Source organism: Centruroides sculpturatus, unplaced genomic scaffold (genome assembly GCF_000671375.1).
Source record: "Centruroides sculpturatus isolate CEXI.00-Female unplaced genomic scaffold, Cexi_2.0 scaffold1113, whole genome shotgun sequence".
NCBI classification, from domain to species: domain Eukaryota; kingdom Metazoa; phylum Arthropoda; class Arachnida; order Scorpiones; family Buthidae; genus Centruroides; species Centruroides sculpturatus.
Window position 1 is genome coordinate 142,817 of NW_019385514.1, and position 17,580 is coordinate 160,396.

Sequence of the window (17,580 nt, forward strand, 5' to 3'; positions counted from 1 at the left end):
TTCTCAATTATCCTTAAAGGGGTTTTAAAATCTCATTAAGGATAATTGTGAGAAAAGCTTGTTTCAATTGATTACTCTGCCCCAATCTGTCTTTAATGTCTCTTTTTATAAATTAAGTTCTTGAATGTTTCTTGAGAAGAAAGTAAGTTTCTTTTTAATTAAATGAGTAGATCAAAAGAAAATTTACACTCAATTCTGGACCCTACTAGTAGAAGTGGACAATATCACATAAGGTCACCCTACAATCTTGTAATTATAGTCTATAAAACCACTCATTATCACAAAATATAACATCCTAATTTTGTACAAGAGCTAAAAACATGAGTATAGCTAAAAGAAGAGATGGTTTTAAGCAATTTTGTATCCATTTGAACAATATCTAAAGATTAAGAAGTTGTATGGGTTGTTTTAAGGTCATTTAAGTTGAATTATTGCATTTTAAAAGGTCATTTTTCTAGGAAGTGACCTTATATAAAAATCCACAAGGATAGAATTCCACTTAGAAGGTTCAAAATCCAAGTTTTGCTGGTGAATTACCCCCTTCAAACACACTTCTCCCTTTATGAAACAGTAGAAAGTTCAGTTTTCTCTTATTAAATTCCCTGTAGATGCTGATACCTTTATGACGTTTTCTGGAAAAAGTGCTGCACTAACTTCTGTTCGTGTCTGTGTTAAGCTTCCTCGTTTGCAAAAGGTCAAAATTTGTTGGAGACAGCACTGTCTATCTGTCATCAAAACACTTCAGCAATCAAGCAGAAACAGTAAAGCAAATTGAATTATCAAAGATTGAATCAAAAATATTTTTAGATGTCATATACATAGATAAGAAAGGTAGTTTCCCTTATCGTATATTTGTCTTCAGATATATTCAGAAAAGCCGCTTTATATAAACATTACAACTTTACAGAAATATAACCACATGTCAAACAGGATTTCGTAGGAGGTTGGAGATAGAAGACATTTTTAAAAACTCTGAAATGCCCTGCAGACAGTTTAAATTCATATTATTAGAAAATTAAAATGGCAAATTTATCATACAGTAAAATGCATTTATTATATTTATCGTGTGTTCAGTTTTGAAATGAATTAATTATCCATGCCGATTTAGTTCCCGCGCTACTAGGAATGCCGTTAACCCCTCATCATTGTATTATCTTTGCTGGGAACATTCTGTTATAATTTTTATTTGTGTGCCAAACAATGGACTTTTACGTAATTTAACACAAAATTTCACGTGAAAAAACCATTGAATACTTCAAAATTTTTGTCAGTAGGAGACACGTGAATGACACGGTTTTTGGGTACAGATGTACTGACACAGATAACGATTTAAAGAGGATTTACGGCTACAAAAGATGCGAAAGCTTAAAATTATGAAAATATTTTATAAAAGTACATTTTCCTCCCAATTTAACGCGTAAAAATGACTCAAATATGGTTACATTGTATCGTTTTTATCGATGTAGTTCATGGTTCCGTTACTTGACATCTGTGACCTCGCAGCGTAATTTTTCCTCTGGGTTTAATACTACCCCACTAGAACAATTTTTTCAACCGCTCAAAGCCATCTACACGCAGTCAAAAAATTCACACGTCCCACGTGCTTTTAAAACACAAAAAGAAAATTTATCAGTAAGCGGCTTAAACGCGTTAAATCCCCATGAGAGAATGAAAAGAATCGATAGTGCTACAAACAGGAATGTGCGCTAAATGGGGGGAATTCTGTTACGTCCGTCGGCGTCATCGGTATGACGCAGCGGCGGATAACTGACCTTGACGAAGTTGAATGGCCACCCGGTCACGTGGCCAGCCCCAACCAATGGCGGAGCATGCGAGAAAGTCAAACCCTGTTGCACGGAAAGAGGTAATGCCAATTTGAAATTAGTAGTGTCCGCGTACGGGTATATGCTGTAGCTTGTGGATTATACTCGTTCGTTAAACAAGGTGAGTTTTTTCTATTATTTATGTCCCTAAACACCTCCCCACCAATTCCCCTACCAAAAATTACCCTATTGTAAAGTGTAACCCAGTTTTCAGCCTATAAAATCCCTCTCCACTATGATCTTATCTATTCAAAGTTATATATATAAACTATACGAAAGGGAAATATCCCTTTTGGCGTTTTTATTTATTTAGTTTTCTTAATTATTTTCCTGTCTTTAAGGAAAATTAGTTCACTTTTAAATCGTGATTTTCCTGTCGGTTATATAAAATAATATATAATTTCTAAACTAAACGTGGGAGTGACATCGATAGTCCAGGGAATTTCCCCTCCTACGTTTGTTGTTAATTTGATCAGCTGTTTCCTTATACCGCCTAATAATAATCTCACAGATGGACTTTGAAATTATTATTAATTATTAAATTTCGACAAATAACTACGAAATTATTTTAAAATAATAATTTCTATATTATTTATTTCTGTAAAGTTTCTTTTTCGTTTTAAATTTTCCCCAAAATTGGAAATTATCCTCAAAATGCTTAAATGAATTAGTAATAATTTTCAATTAAAACCTTAAAGTCGGGTTAGAGAATAAGGAAATTCCCTAATGCGACCTTTCGCGTCGATTTTCAAGGAATTTTCGTGTTTTCTCCCTCGATGATCGGGGAATAAGTGAGTGAGAATGCAAAAATATAAACCGAACGTTTTTAATAAAAATATCGTCGTGTTTATTAGTTTTTAGGAAATTTCTCTGTAATTAATATGCACACGTGTTGTAGAAATCAAAATGTTTGTTTTTACGGCTTTATTTTAAGCCTAGTTCGTGTGAAGAGGTCAAACGAGTATTTGTATTTTATGAGTGGATTTAAACGGATGGATTACGATCATGTGATCACACCTAAGTTTGTGGTTGTTACTAACTACGTCATTTTCTGGCTTGATTTCACTTTAATACGTGTAAAAGTATACAATATCAGTATTAGAAGGCCTTGAAAGATGCTATAAAATTACCACGATAAAGGAAATGCTTATATAAAATCATGCTCGATGTTCCAAACGCCATTGTCAAACTTCTAGGCTCACGGGAAGGCGGCGCTGAACGTCCGATGTACACGGTTTTGCGTTGAAATCTCTATTGACTTCAGGCATTTTTCTTCGGGGGAGTGTTTTATAAGAAACATTTTCTTATAAAAGATTGGCTTGGGGTCCCCTGTTGGCACTCAGTCGATTGCCCATTTTGCTCGTACGATAACGCGCCACTGACTGTTATGTGACTTGATCTACCAAACATATATCTTCTCCATTTGTATACCTTAAATTAAGAATGCCTGAATGCCTTAATTTAGTTCCTGAATCCTTATCATCCGATTTCTTCAATCGAGATACCTTCCGTAATGGAAAAACTATTTGTAATTCCATTGTTTTCAGAGGTAAAGATCGTATAAACACGTACAAAGGCTGAACGTACAACGGAATATTTTACATACAGGAATATACTGTATTAAATGTCAGTAGGTGTTATTACGCAATTAGCTCTTGTTAAAGAGTCCACAGCGCAGAATATAATGAGATAATTAAATTTCCAAACGATATACATTGTACGTTAATAACGCTTATTACAAAACCCGGAAATTGCGTATGGAGTCGAAGAGAAATATAAAAGTAGAGTGAAAGGGAAGTAGTCGAGCGGATATGTAACAGAGCGTGTTTATTGTCGTCCTTCTACCGATCTGTCCTGTCAGGTAAATATACACATTATTGACTCGAATCATAACGTCTCGCGTGACTTTTCTTATACACGACAATCAAGCAAAACACGTCTCATTATCTTTATCCTTGACCGTTTGTGTTTTGTAATTATATCAACAATGTGTCGGCCATTTTGGAATTGTTTAAAGTTTTGCATTTTTTAATGAAATATCAGTAGCATTCATCCGAAACTCCGGGACTACTGCGGTAATAAACAATGTCTAAAAAATGTCACGGAACCTCCACCAGCTTAATTATCGTGACGGGAAAAATCCCTAAGCGTAAACGTTTTATTGTTTTTAATTTAAAGCTATTAGGGAATATTCCCGATACGGGAAACTTTACTCACGTGTTAAATTTCACGATGTGAATCGATAAATTATATTAAAACGTGTAAATGGGACGATCGAGTAGGGAATATTTCTAAGGAATTTAGGAAATATTCTCTAAGTCGATGAATTTTTTAAAACTGTTTTTACATATACAGTATTTTAATGCTAAAATACTCTCTATGAAAATGAAAATGTAACAGGGAATAAGACTATTAAATTGCCGCAGAACGTCTCAATTCAGGAAATATTCCCTAAATAGGGAAAGTTAGGGAATATCGTTCAGTAACCATAAAATTTTACAGAAGTATATAACATTGTATAATTTTTAATCAGATTTGATAATCCATTGCGTGACGTCACGTAGGGAATATTTCCTGAATGACGTCACGGCCTGGGAATTTTTTTAATAACGTGAGAAAGAATTGGAAAATTTACGTAGGCCTACAATAATGTAATTTTCTCCCTTTTTTACAGGTAGTTTCACATGAAGTTTCAAAATGTCGTCGTCGTCGTTTAAAACTAAAGTAATTAGGACCCGTCCCGCCTACATCACGTTCAGGAATAGGAAATTTCTAATATTAGAGAGCCCGTCCAACGATAATATCGCTTCCTTTGTAAAGGTAATACTTGTGTTGACAATACAGTGTGGCGACAGAAATGACGTCAGCGCTTGGCGCGTGTTATCGTCGTATGGGAAACTGGAAAAACCCTTCGTTTTCTCAGAAATTTTGTTGTGTCGCTTCGTTTTGAGAATCCAATTGTCCTTTAAAAAAGTGATTATTTCGGAAATATTTAATTTCTCGCACCCGAGAAACGTTCCTGACACGTGATAATTCAATTTATTTTCAACGAGCTTCAACCTTCTTAATTAAATTTTATAAACCTCTAAAATTCCTAACAGGGAAAAATAGTTTAATTAATGAGGATTTTATGACATTATAACGCACTAACAACGAGCTGGTAGTTAATTAAGATCTTTCCCCCTTGTTACTTCTCGGGAAATCTTAGGGTTTTATTCGTAGGATTTCCCTGTGCCCTTAAATTTTATGGGGACATTTTAGGATAAAACCCTAGGAGAAAGATGACTTTAACCCAGTGGGGAAAATATTCCCTAAACGAGGAATTTTCCTGATTTAGGGAATATTTTTTCCTACTATACTATTGATTTATGGAATATTCGCGTTTCTGATAGATAAACACGTACAAACGCGCTGTTGAAATCGATATTGATCCAGGATCTAGTTAAATATATACTCGATATCGACAATATCATCTGTTAAATCGGTTGTTTTGTGCGAATTTACGAAATTTACATAAAATAATGGATTTAGTTTTTATGAATACTTTGAAACGTCTCGTGTGGTACAGAGGAGGCAAGATTCAAATTTACGTTTATTACACAGGATATGGGTTAGTTAACATAGATTTCATAGGATAAAGGAAATCGATGTTTAATATTTTAACCCCCGCGATAAATTAGGAAGAGGAAACAACTGGTAATAATTAAATTATTCGTTTTATCCGTATAGGAATTGCAAATGCGTAACGTGAAGCATTTAGTGAGGGTGTGCGAGGCAACTTACGACAGACAGCTAGTCGAACTGGAAGGTATCCAAGTCTTGGTAAGTGTCTTTATTGCATTTTAAAAGCTCCTCCCTCCTTTATCACCAACCAAATTGGTTTTCTTTTAGGACTGGACGTTCAGGGACGGTTTTCCTCCTCCTCCTAAAATCATCTCCGACTGGTTGAAGCACGTTAAAACCACATTTAGGCAAGATCCGGATTGCTGCATAGCGGTGCATTGCTTAGCGGGATTAGGGAGGTGAGTATCATTTTGTCATTCTAGCGGCTCATCTAATAAATCACTTATATCGGATCGCCCCAGGGCACCCGTTTTGGTGGCGCTCGCTCTTATGGACTTGGGAATGACGAGCGAAGATGCTGTCGAGTTCATTAGGAGGTGAGTGTCGATTCAGTAAATTTCTCGCTAATAAAGAAATGTACGTAATGCCAAATTTGTTCGTAGGTATCGTCCGGGTGCCATGAATCACAGGCAGTTGGCATTTTTGAGGCAATACGAAACTGATTCGTGTTTCCATCGGACTGGATGCGTTCTGATGTAAATAGTTAGACACAGCGCCGTTTGATACGATCGGTGTAAATTTTGTAGTCATTCTTGATCGAAGGATTTTTAGTCAAAGGCTGGTTTTTCGTGGCAAAACATCGAATTACAGGTACAAATACGTTGTTACCATCGAGATGTTCGGCGCACCCCCGACAATTTCCCGATTCAGCAGGATAAATGTTCCTAAATGACATTTACATAGGAGCTCTTCCTAAAATTGTTCCCGCTTGTTCGGAAACTAATAAGTTTATTTTGTAAATGTATTTTATTATGTACCATACTCTCTCTGTACAGTACGTTGTATATAAATTTTATAATTTGTGTAATAAAAAGAAAATACTGACATTTTACTTTCCCAGCTGTTATATAACAGAGGGAAAGTATGACGATGGGTCAAAAAAATTCCTCCCGAGAACTTTACGTATTTGGATTCGGTGACCTCGAAATGTCGAGAAATGCAAAAGTTGGGATTTTTCTGTATGTAGGCCTGTTAGTGCGCACACTTCGAAGCTTAATAATCCCTCGCCTTTGTCGAAAATTTTGCCAGGAGGTTCGTGTATCGGGCAGACGTTTCTAGAAACTGTCAGGGAAAATCGGAGATATTAAAGGCTGGGACCACGTCTCAAAAAGCTCCAAAGTTGTGAAATTTTTATTTTACCAAAAAAATGAAACTTTCGAAAATTTTCTTAAAAAGTCGCCCACTCCCAATATTAACGGGTTTTGATGCTTTTTAATAACTTTTTATAGAATAAACCAACTTTTAAAACATGTAGTCTACTAAATTAATAAATCAGTTTTAAGAAATTGTTCTCCCGACTCTAGGTCCGAGGTAAAAACATTAAAAAAACTATTTTTTGATGAAATTCTGTGAGATAAATAATTTTTTAATTGTAATTTTCATTGGTGTTACACCGAAAGATCTTTGTAATATTTTTAAAATACCGTAGTTAAATAACCTATTTTTCTCGAGGAATCTTTCGTATTAATAATTTTATGTAAATCTGAAGACTTAAAGGCAATGGTAGCAATTGTCATAAGAAAAAATTGAGTTTGATGTGAGTAAAAATACTGTACATTGAATAATATAGCCTACCGGTATATTATAAAGCATAATAGAATCCCTGGTAATTACATCTATTAAAACACTTGCACTTTCCCGTGCAAGGTAGCGGATGTTGCAATCGACCGTAAACAAGTTTTTATCGTTTTTTGCATAAAATTCGAAAGTAAGAGCTATAAATATATCAAAATACGTTTAAAACGTTCGCAGTAAGCTTATTCTATCCGCAGCATTCTAAGGTCACATTTTTTATTTTCTTCAAAACGGATTTCGTGCACATGCGTCTTAGTACATTATATATTTACGTATAGATTTTGAATGTATTTATATATCTACACTATATATAGCTGATTTTATACAGAAAGTAAGCAAACAGGAGCCTCTCTTCATTTTCAAAAACTGATACGTATGGATTGTTATCATTTGATAAGGAAGAAGGTCCATAAGTGTAATATTTTACTGGAGTGTGTGTTGTAAATATTATATATGTATGTTTTGAAGGATGCGTACGTGTATGTGAGAGAAAATATATAGGTCTATGCTTGAGTATGTACTGTATTCTTGTTTATGTATTGTTTGTATTTATGCGTATATATATATATAGGCTATATAAACATATAGGCTAATGTTTATATATATAAGCATAAATAGCGGATGATCTACGCGGATGTTTGCAAATAAGAAAAATACCGAAAATATAATAGGATGTTCAATTAAAAAACGTAGGTTATGAGAAATATGCGGGCTCCATAAATACAGTAGTGCGGTTTAATCGTCGAAGACAGTTTTGGCCAATTGCAAACAGATGTCCCTGCGCGTGCCACAATACGCCACAGTTTGCAGACTTTGAGCCAGATTTCAAAGAACGAATATTAGATGTCAACCACCAAGTGGACGTCCAAGAGTTATCATACGTTAGCTATACAACGCCATCGCTAGGATATTTGGCGCCCACACGAGATTCTCTTGCGAATTACTGCAAATATACCGTAAATTCCTTGTTTTTTATCATCATCAAAATTCTTTTAAATTGAGTTTGGATGTAATAACGTCTGGCAACGTTGTTATATCAAGCTTATTCTTCTCCTGACGAGAAACCCGCCAGGGCACTTCCTACGGACTTGGTCCATACTGTAAATACATAATGGAAACGTTAACGTTTGGCCTGTTGGAGCTCGCAATTTTACTTACCGTAAATTCCTATTTTATATCATCATCGAGTGAAGATGGTGCGCCAAAAACATCGACATTCGACTGTCAGAAAATGGAGAAGTGTTCTTTTCTCTGACGAGTGTCGGTACAAGTCTACGAAATGATTCTCGTCAGATTAAGATCTTGAGAGAGCGAGAAACCGATACTATTCAATAAAAATTGTGGAAACAGACCAGAGTGAGGATGGTAATAGCCTATTGTCATCTGGGGTGACATTATCCTTAACGTCCGAGATGTTGCGAGAGATGTTAATACTGTAATAAACTACAGAGACGAGGTTTAAGAACCTAGTGTAAGATATTTTCAAGGGGCTCTGAATGCATATTTTACTTTTCTGGACGATAATGGTTACTCATCGGTGACTTTCTGGACAGCGAAATATTCGTCACGTGGCATGTTCGGCAAGAGTAAGCCATCCGGATGTAAATCCCATAGAATGTGTGGGATGTCCCAAGGAGACGAGTCGCATCCCGTCAGCCTCTTCCGAGGAGCTTCGAGAGACTCCCGTTCAAAAATAGACTTTGCTCCCGGACAAATCTGATAAACGACATTGCAATCCGCACGAGTAATCGTTGTGCAGCGCGCGTTGTGTGCGGGAAGCAACCGTACGCTATTTTAATTATTATCTATTCAAAAATATTTCTAACAATGCTTAGTACTTTTTCCTATTGTATATTATTTGGTCGGGCGTAAATTAAATTAAATATTTGCTTTTGAATGATTTTTTAATAAAGAATACAAAGTTCCGCTTTTATGTTAAGTTTCAGGCTGTTCCGAACAGTAGTTCCCGAGATATAAAGTAAATTGGTGATTACGCTTATTCCTTGGACACGGGTATATAATATTTGTGGAATATGTAATTATTCATACATATATATGTCTCTTTAATCCGAAAAATCACAAGAATTCCGGTAGAATATCTTACAGTCTTTAGGTCGGGAACATCCTTTATTGAAGATGCGGATTACCTACGTAATATATAATTACTTGAAAAATAAGCAAATAAACGTCATTGCCTCAATATGACATGGTACATTAATACCCATATACTGTATTTTATACGAAACTAACGACTAAATTGTATTTTACGCATTTCTCGTTGACCGGAGAATGATGTTTTCTTCTTAAATTGCATTTAGAATATCGCACTATTATCTACTGTTAGGTTTAGTTGTTAGATCTTACAACTGACATTTTGTTTTTATGATCCACAACTTTGTATTGATATAAGCCTACGTAAACACAAAAGAATTTATCGATACATTTCCGAAAGTAAAACCGAAAGTAATTTTCAATTTTGATTTTGGATGTTTTTTTTTTGTTGGTTTTGTTAATTTTTGCTGTAAGACGCTTTTAAAAGGCCAACCTGGCCACAGTGTCTTTTCAGAAATAAAAATAAAAAATAAATTACCGTATTAAATATTCCTACAGTCATTTAATTAAGCATTAATTAGATGAGAGCGAGAAAATCATTCTGCTAATATATTGCCTGTATACGTTAATTTTTAATTGTCATTTTATATGCAATTTTTTCTTAATGACGTGTATTAGAAGTCTGCAATGTGACGACGATTGTATTTATATGAAATACAATAGCTAGGATGAATCGTGTTTTTAAATAGAGCGCACTACAGATGATTAAGAAAAAAACAATTATTTGAAAGACTTAAAAAATGATACCAACACCAGGATTATTAGTTAATTTCCCGTTCTGATTGGCGCATACGGTTGCAAATATTTGAAATGTTTAGAATTCTATCGAGTGATTAGTCATCAGATTTGAATTCTCGAAATTCGGCGCTTTTATTGGAGGATTAGGGCCTACGGTTGTTTTCGGATTGATGCTTCATTTCCAAGTTGAATTCAAAATTTCGAATCGCGTCGCTTCAATTGGTCAATTGTAGCAGCGACACGCCTTCATATTATTCCCGTGAAGCCATTTCAAAAATTTTAGGGCAATTCTGACGTCGCCTGTCACCCTTCATAATAAGGAAGTCGTTTAACTTTCGAATTGCGAAATTCTCCGAAATTACTGATTACTTATGCAAACATAGTATTTGTGCAAGATAAGATAAATAGGTTTAACTGGCAGATTATCTCTACGCTTTTTATTTTACCTGGAGGCCCTAATTTTTGAAACTATTCTCGCTTCGATCACATTTCGATACATAGGGCAATATCGAGTTCGTACAGAAAGGTGAATGGCCTTTATTCAGTCCTTAAAACAATATACGGGTTGGAAATTTCTTCGTCATTTCGATGAAAAAGCCTTTTTTAAATAAATTATCGCGTATCTTGGAGACAATTGCAGCTGTCAGATAATTTACAGAGGCTTAGATATAAGAGGATTAAAGGAAGATAAATTGAGAAAATGATGGAGAAGAATATTATGTTTCGTTGGGTGACAATTTCTGCGTTGTTAAACATCCTTCGGGCGTCCACTCCACTTAAACAATCGTGTCCGCCCCCGGAGAACATCCACCCGTGTACGTGCCAGACGGTGACACCCAAGGATAACGAAATCTGGGTTACGTGTGATAAAATCGAGTCCCTGCAGAAATTAACGCGTTCGATATCGGCCTTGAAAGGCCACGCCATTGACAAGTTTAGGATGACATCCTCGCAAATAGGTTTCATACCCAGCAACCTCTTCTATCAAACCACAATTTCCGATATCGTAATCGACAGTACGGAAATTAACAGCTTCACTCAGTCCGAAGAGCACCCATTTTTGGGATTAGAAAATCGCTTAGTCAGCGTTTCCATCAGGAATTGCCAACTCGGAACGGGAATCGACTGGGAAAGATTTTCTAAAGTCAACAGTTTGACGTATCTCGATTTGAGCTTTAATACCTTTAAGACGGGGGAGAAGGAGTCGTTCCGTTTCAGTCATCCTACGTTAGCATCGTTGACTTTAAAGGGAAGTAACGTCGAATCGGTGGCAGACGATGCATTTGCCAGACTGCTCAATGTGATATTTTTGGATTTATCGGAAAATAAATTGAAATCACTGAAGAGATGCATGTTTCCGAGGGATTCTAAGATCAAGTTTCTCAATTTAAGGTAAGAGTACGTCGGACTGGCATAATTTTACATTAATGATTTCAGTACTCGAGTGTTTATAACTGCATAGAAATATATATAATCACGAATTTAAATTTGATAGCATATAATTTAAATGAAATTTTTCTAAATTTATTTTCGGATATTATCTATTAATTCATTAATGAAATGCTTAAAATGGCCTATTTTTTGCTCTTATTTTTGCTTCTTCGTTAATTTGCATTGAAAATGAAATAAACATGTACGCTCTTCTCTTACTTATAACGTTATAATTCCTATAATTTTCTTTTAATTTGATGCACCATTTTTAAATTTTCCTTTTTAAAAATGCCTGAGTAAATGCAAATAAGTTGAAAGTGACAATTTCTTTTGATACGTTTTTCTTTGCTTTTTAATTACTGGCAGTAATAATAGATTATCGTCACTCCCTAATGATATCTTCAGCAATATGTTACACCTGAAAAGAATTTATCTTATGTACAATCGATTGCAAACGTTCGACGAATTAACATGGAGGCCCGTCATCGGCACGCTGGAGCACCTCGACATCGACAGTAAGATTCTTTTCCGTTACCTCTTTCGACGCCTAAAGGGATATTAAGCCTGGCTTTTCTTTCAGATAATCCTATTGTGTGCGACTTATCAGTTTGTTGGAGCACCAAGTACGATCATCCTGGCCATTTTTACGGAAAATGTTCGCAACCTCCGACTCTGAGAGATCGGCCTCTCAGATCCCTCAACTATTGGCAAGTGGACAACTGCACTCGTCCTATTGTACGTTAGTAAAATGAAAATGTTTTTCTCCCGAAAATAAATCAATTTCTTAATCCTTTTAGCCTGCGCTGTTTCTATTTTCACTCGACAGATGGCGCCACACACCAAATGCGGTTCCTAGCGGTAATGATCCGAGTAACAAAAGAACAGCCTAGTACTTAGCGTAAGAATGGAAAATCAATTTCAATTTACCAGGCTAATTTAAATACAATATCTATTTTTACACGGCGCTCTTCCCAGTATACTAGATAGTGTGTCGTTTCGGAATTTGCGACCAGGGGTGTTGCGCGGCACCCACGGCTGGCATTCAAAAATGCCAATTAGGGAAGTGGAAGAGGCTCATTAAGTGTCAGCAGTAGTCACTGCACAAGTTCATCACCCCAAAGGAGGAAGCAGCGTGCTTGGAATAACATTCGCCCTTTATTTTGAGTTCTTACCCCCTAATTGCCGCACTCCGGGTGGGGCCTTGACAGAATAGTTTAAATAAGCCGTAACGACTGTCGACGGGCCCTCTCCTGACATTTCTACGTCTCTATACAAATTCAACTTGACTTCTGCTTGGAAGTGACTTCGGACAGAAGGAAATTCTTAAAAGATCCGAAACGGTAGCGTCATTAGCGCGTAGAAGTATTAAATTATTTGTTCATTGTGCTAAAATCTAAAATGTATGAGCCTCGAATTAACTGGCTTACAAACTATTTGGATGTGTATCGAGGACTTGTTCTTTTTTCATTGTTGCAGAATTTAACCAGTATAAAAAGTAAGGTCTTATTTAAACGAGGCATTAAACTGTACCTAGTCTGAGATTAAGTTTAAATCAAATAATCTTCCTGAATTTTAATTTAGGCCTTTTGAAATCTTAAAAATATAATTTATAATGAAGCCGATACAAGGATGATCATTTTCATTATTGAATAGAACATTTGAAGGTCTTAGTTTTCAAAATAAAGTAGATTTCTATGTTCTAGAGTAGTTTTAAAGAACATTCGAATTATAAAAAACATAAAAGAAATATACTGTATTAGATTAGATCTATACTTCACTTACGATAAATCCTTCATTCAAATTAGGTATTCTGAAAATTTCAAAAGGGCCTACCTAACTCGAAACATTCTGTAAAACCGCTACTGACTAACTTAAGTGAATCGCTGTAGTTTCAATCTTTTATAAATATGCTGTATTTATCTGTAAAAACTAAATACTTAACATCTATGCAAGTTTATACGCAAATGATTTCCTGGTAGCAATTAACCGGGAAGAGGCCCGGGGCCCCTTACCTTTGTAAACAAATAAAGAAAAAATGAAATAAGTACGGGGAGAATATCTGAATGTGTGTAAGCGCACTTACACACATATATACAATATGTGAGTTTACTCTTCATTCGCAGCATTCAGCTACATCCTCAGTAGTGTAAGGGTGAATGTAGGTTTGTCACTCTAATTCGGTCCTCCCCTCTAATATCGTTTCTAGTTACATCGCTGCTGGTAGAATACTTTCGATGGAATCAAAGGCATAAAATAATTTCTGGACAAATGGCACTTTATCTTACAACTGAATGTAATGTATCTGTAAAATTTTAGAAACTGTATAATCGTTTTTACACAGTTTATAAGGTTTAATGATGTAAAATATATAAGTTACACAATTGTAAGTAAATATAACTAAAAAGATGTTGACATTTAAATATTTAGCACATTTACATACAATAGAATGAACACACATTTTAGTTTTTGTACAGCAGATTTGCATAAAAACTTGGCATTACCTGAAGTTGGCACACAATATGCCAAGTATTTAAAGGCTTAGGCCTCAAAATATTCAAATACGGATGAAGATCGTAACTTTCTCACCCTTTATTCAGTCCAGCAAGAGGTATAGAAGTCGAATTATTATTTAATTTAGTCCTTGAAAACACTAATCTTAACTCGCATCTTCCCTCTTTACCTCGATCGAAATCTCGTTGAATAAACATGTAAGACGATAAAAATCGACGATCAATCAAATTGAAAAGTTTTCTATTAAAATAGCCATTGGATATTTATTCTTATTTTTTCCTGTGATTTTTTTAGGGTAATGAAACGACGAAGATCCCATAAATCAATCAAAACTCGTTGCTTTTCTTCTATGCTGTCAGCGAACAAAATTGGCAAGATTGAAAAGTCGAGTCTGAAAATAAATAAATGCAGAAGGAAAGAGAGAAAAGAGAAACGGAATTTTCAATCTGTTTCGTAGAAGACACGTGATCCCGTAGTTGCGCCTCTTCCAATGTTTCCTCGCGGACAATAACGCACAGTTCAGTGGCACGCGAAGCATTTAGGAGCTTGCCGTCCCCTGCACAACTGTCGGGTCCCATTACAAAGACGTATTTCATCCCCCTCCGCCATTTCTTCCTCCTTGTCGAACTTTAACTTTATTAATTCCCTTGGAATGTCTGGCGAGTCTCATCTCGTTCTGCAGAGGTCGTTATCCGTAAGGCCTGGTCGCGTTTTGCGTCCTTTCTACAGGGCCTTCCTCTATAGAAGAAAGGATTTAAATTAAAAAGGGTCTCTCGTTTGACTTTCGAGATACATTAAAAAACCGTTCGGAGGCCTCGTCTAATTAATGACAAAGACGGCTTCGAGCACTACAAATAGACGGCACCCCAAAAGGCCCTAAATGACGTTTCCTCGAGGACAATGCGCACTTCACACTTCGAGTAGAGCACTAATGTTTTACCCGAGTGATAAATGAGATTGTCACCAAGTGTCTCATGTACTTAGTGCGGTATGAGGCCCGGACTGGTGTCTCCCTCTTTCTCGGAACATTATCTGGGCCACCCACCAGGCACGTGCGGTGGGGAACTTTTTTACTCTTCTGTTCTCCCCATCCCAACTTCGCCTCATCAACGAACAAATCACTGATGTAACACCATGTCAAAAGCTATTACTTTTCTCCCATGTTTTATCACGAAAGGGCCCTAGCCGGAAAATTCTCTAATTTAGTCACTAAATTCCCTTTTAAATTGATCCCAGAATCGATTTAAACCTGAAAAATTGTTTAAATCAACCCACCTTTCCAGGAAAAACAAACAAAGTGTGTTAAGTCTCCATTAAAACAATTCCGCAGACCACGATAAAACAGGTGTTAACGTCAATCTAAACTTATTTAATTGCATTTCTGACGAAGAAAAAGAACGTTAGTTGCATTACAACGCATTTAAAGTTTTTAATAGTTTTAATGATTAATCGAAATAAAGCAGTTGTAATGATTAAATTTGTGCAAAAATATTGCATGACTAACGACACTTTATTTACTTCCGTCTAAATGAAAAATGAAATTAACATTGAACCGTAAGACCAACAAATTCAATTCTTTTGGTTAGGATTGGTTAGTATGCGAGCAAATAAACAAGGTTCAGCCTTTCTACAGCCATAATTAAGTAAATAGACAATACTTGCTCTGTGCAAATAAAACTTATCATTTTATTTTTAGAAGCTATACCCTAATATTTAGAATAAAAGAAGGTAGAACAGATGATCCCTCGCGGTCCACTTCATCGCTGTATAATTCGTAGAAGGGGAAGGCAGGCCTCATTTCAATAAAGTAATAAAGTAAAGGTGAGTTAAACACGTCCAAGTGGCGCAATCGGCTCTTGTTTTAATTATGAGGAGAGGCGACGACCGCAGGTGGTTAAGTGACGAATACCAAGCAGATGCACCTTCGCTCTACTCTTCCACTCCAATTAGACTGATGGGAGTTTCTTGTCTGCGGGGCCCTTTTTTTCGTGTCGTTTTTCTCTAAACGAATTACAATTCGAGCCCTCCAGAGACATAATCTGATTTCGTCACGCCCAGAATTCTCACCTCCGTCCTCCTACTTGCGCGGTTTACTCGCTCCTTCCGGCATGCTACCGAAAGTAATGAAAACTCCCCTTTACAACGTTTTTCACATTATTTTAAAAAATTGTTGAAAGTTTACAATAATTTTTACAGAGTCTTTCTGTAAAGGGCCTTAAATAATATAAAGTTTAAGTGATGAGTTTTTTAAAGCCTACAGCGTATTTCTTTAGGGTGATCTACAGGCCCTTGAAAATTATTCATTACAAGTTCGATCATTAGCCAGGTCTCACGCTTGTTTTCCTTTTATCAATTTTATTAGTCTTTAGGCTATATAATAAAAAAAAATATTCACTAATATTTTTCAAGGTATTTCTCGTTTAGTATGAGTCCTGGAGGTCATTTTTAATGGTTTTCAAATATTCCGAAGGCCCGTCATTGTTGAGAATCGTTGCGTAATTCGAAGGGCCCGGCATATCGTATGTTTGATGGATGCTGCATTGTTGCCACGTTACACTTCTCGACACAACTTTTCCAGTGTTGTGGAAGATTCCGTTAAAACAGAATAATTAGAAGATCCTTGTTGACAATCCGGGGGCCCTATCCCCCGTAGACACTCGACAAGGGGAGCATTCTCTCAGGAATTTCGGGTAATTACCGCTTACTAATTCGGGGAATTTTCCCCAAATGTTTCACTTTTACCCAATAACTCCCGAACAATAGGGGTTCTTTTCCCATTAAAAAGGCATTAACCACTGTTTTTCGAAAACAGAAAAATTCTAATTTTAATTACTTCATTTTTTGTTTTAATGTTTTTGGATCTTGCGAAAATCTTCTCGACTGGAAAGCACTTTTTAAGTGCAATCACTGTGGAATTTTTCATATAAAGGTCATTTGCATAATCGGAAGCAGGGGGATGATTAAAAATGATGCAGTTCATCAATTCCTACTAAAAAATTAGAAAGCAAAAATTATATGAGGCCTTTTTTAATTGCATCTTTACAACTAAGTAAGCCTTTAATTAAGAAAACAATGCGTTTAAAAGATTTAGATTCTCTCGTGATTCGCTTCAACTGCAACGGATTGTGGCACATTCTTAGCAGGACCCACCCTTTGTTCCCCACGTATCCGTTTCAGTGGTATTTCATTCACGACGTTCTATTTTCTCATACATTTTTCGGCAAGGGTGAGGCCTCTGAAGAATGCTCAAAAATTCGCAGATTCGTCTCGAATTAACGACTAGGAATATTTGTAGTACCCGTGGTACAATAATAGCATCAGGCAGTTGTTGGCCAATTTCTTGACGATGTGCAGTGGTCCTCGTTACATCTCGAAGACTCTTTACGGATTGAATTGTGTTGTTCCACTTCTAAAGAGCTTAGCTACTCCGTAATTAATTTGCCAAGAGGTAACTGAGATGAATCACTATTGCACAATTTACTACGCTTTCTCCCTCTGTTTGGTGATAATTTAAAATACTGTTTTCGTTGTCGTTGCGTTTGAAATA

The 17,580-nt window shown here is 36.0% G+C and overlaps 2 protein-coding genes across 3 annotated transcripts; both read left to right on the forward strand.

Moving 5' to 3' along the window:
• Positions 1-1,450: 1,450 nt before the first annotated feature.
• Positions 1,451-9,657, forward strand: LOC111639706 (protein tyrosine phosphatase type IVA 1-like). Of its 2 annotated transcripts, none has more exons than XM_023385635.1 (6): positions 1,451-1,944; positions 4,498-4,643; positions 5,553-5,645; positions 5,715-5,845; positions 5,909-5,983; positions 6,050-9,657. In XM_023385635.1, the coding sequence occupies exons 2-6, from the start codon at positions 4,521-4,523 to the stop codon at positions 6,144-6,146; spliced, it is 519 nt and encodes a 172-aa protein (XP_023241403.1). In that variant the 5' UTR covers positions 1,451-1,944; positions 4,498-4,520; the 3' UTR covers positions 6,147-9,657. The 2 variants fall into 2 exon arrangements, with proteins under 2 accessions (XP_023241403.1, XP_023241404.1); XM_023385636.1 differs by lacking the exon at positions 1,451-1,944 and adding an exon at positions 2,043-3,684.
• A 543-nt stretch (positions 9,658-10,200) lies between these two features.
• On the forward strand, positions 10,201-12,318 carry LOC111639705 (protein toll-like). Its single transcript, XM_023385634.1, has 3 exons — positions 10,201-11,483; positions 11,889-12,037; positions 12,103-12,318. The coding sequence occupies exons 1-3, from the start codon at positions 10,792-10,794 to the stop codon at positions 12,264-12,266; spliced, it is 1,005 nt and encodes a 334-aa protein (XP_023241402.1). The 5' UTR covers positions 10,201-10,791; the 3' UTR covers positions 12,267-12,318.
• The last annotated feature ends 5,262 nt before the right edge of the window (positions 12,319-17,580 follow it).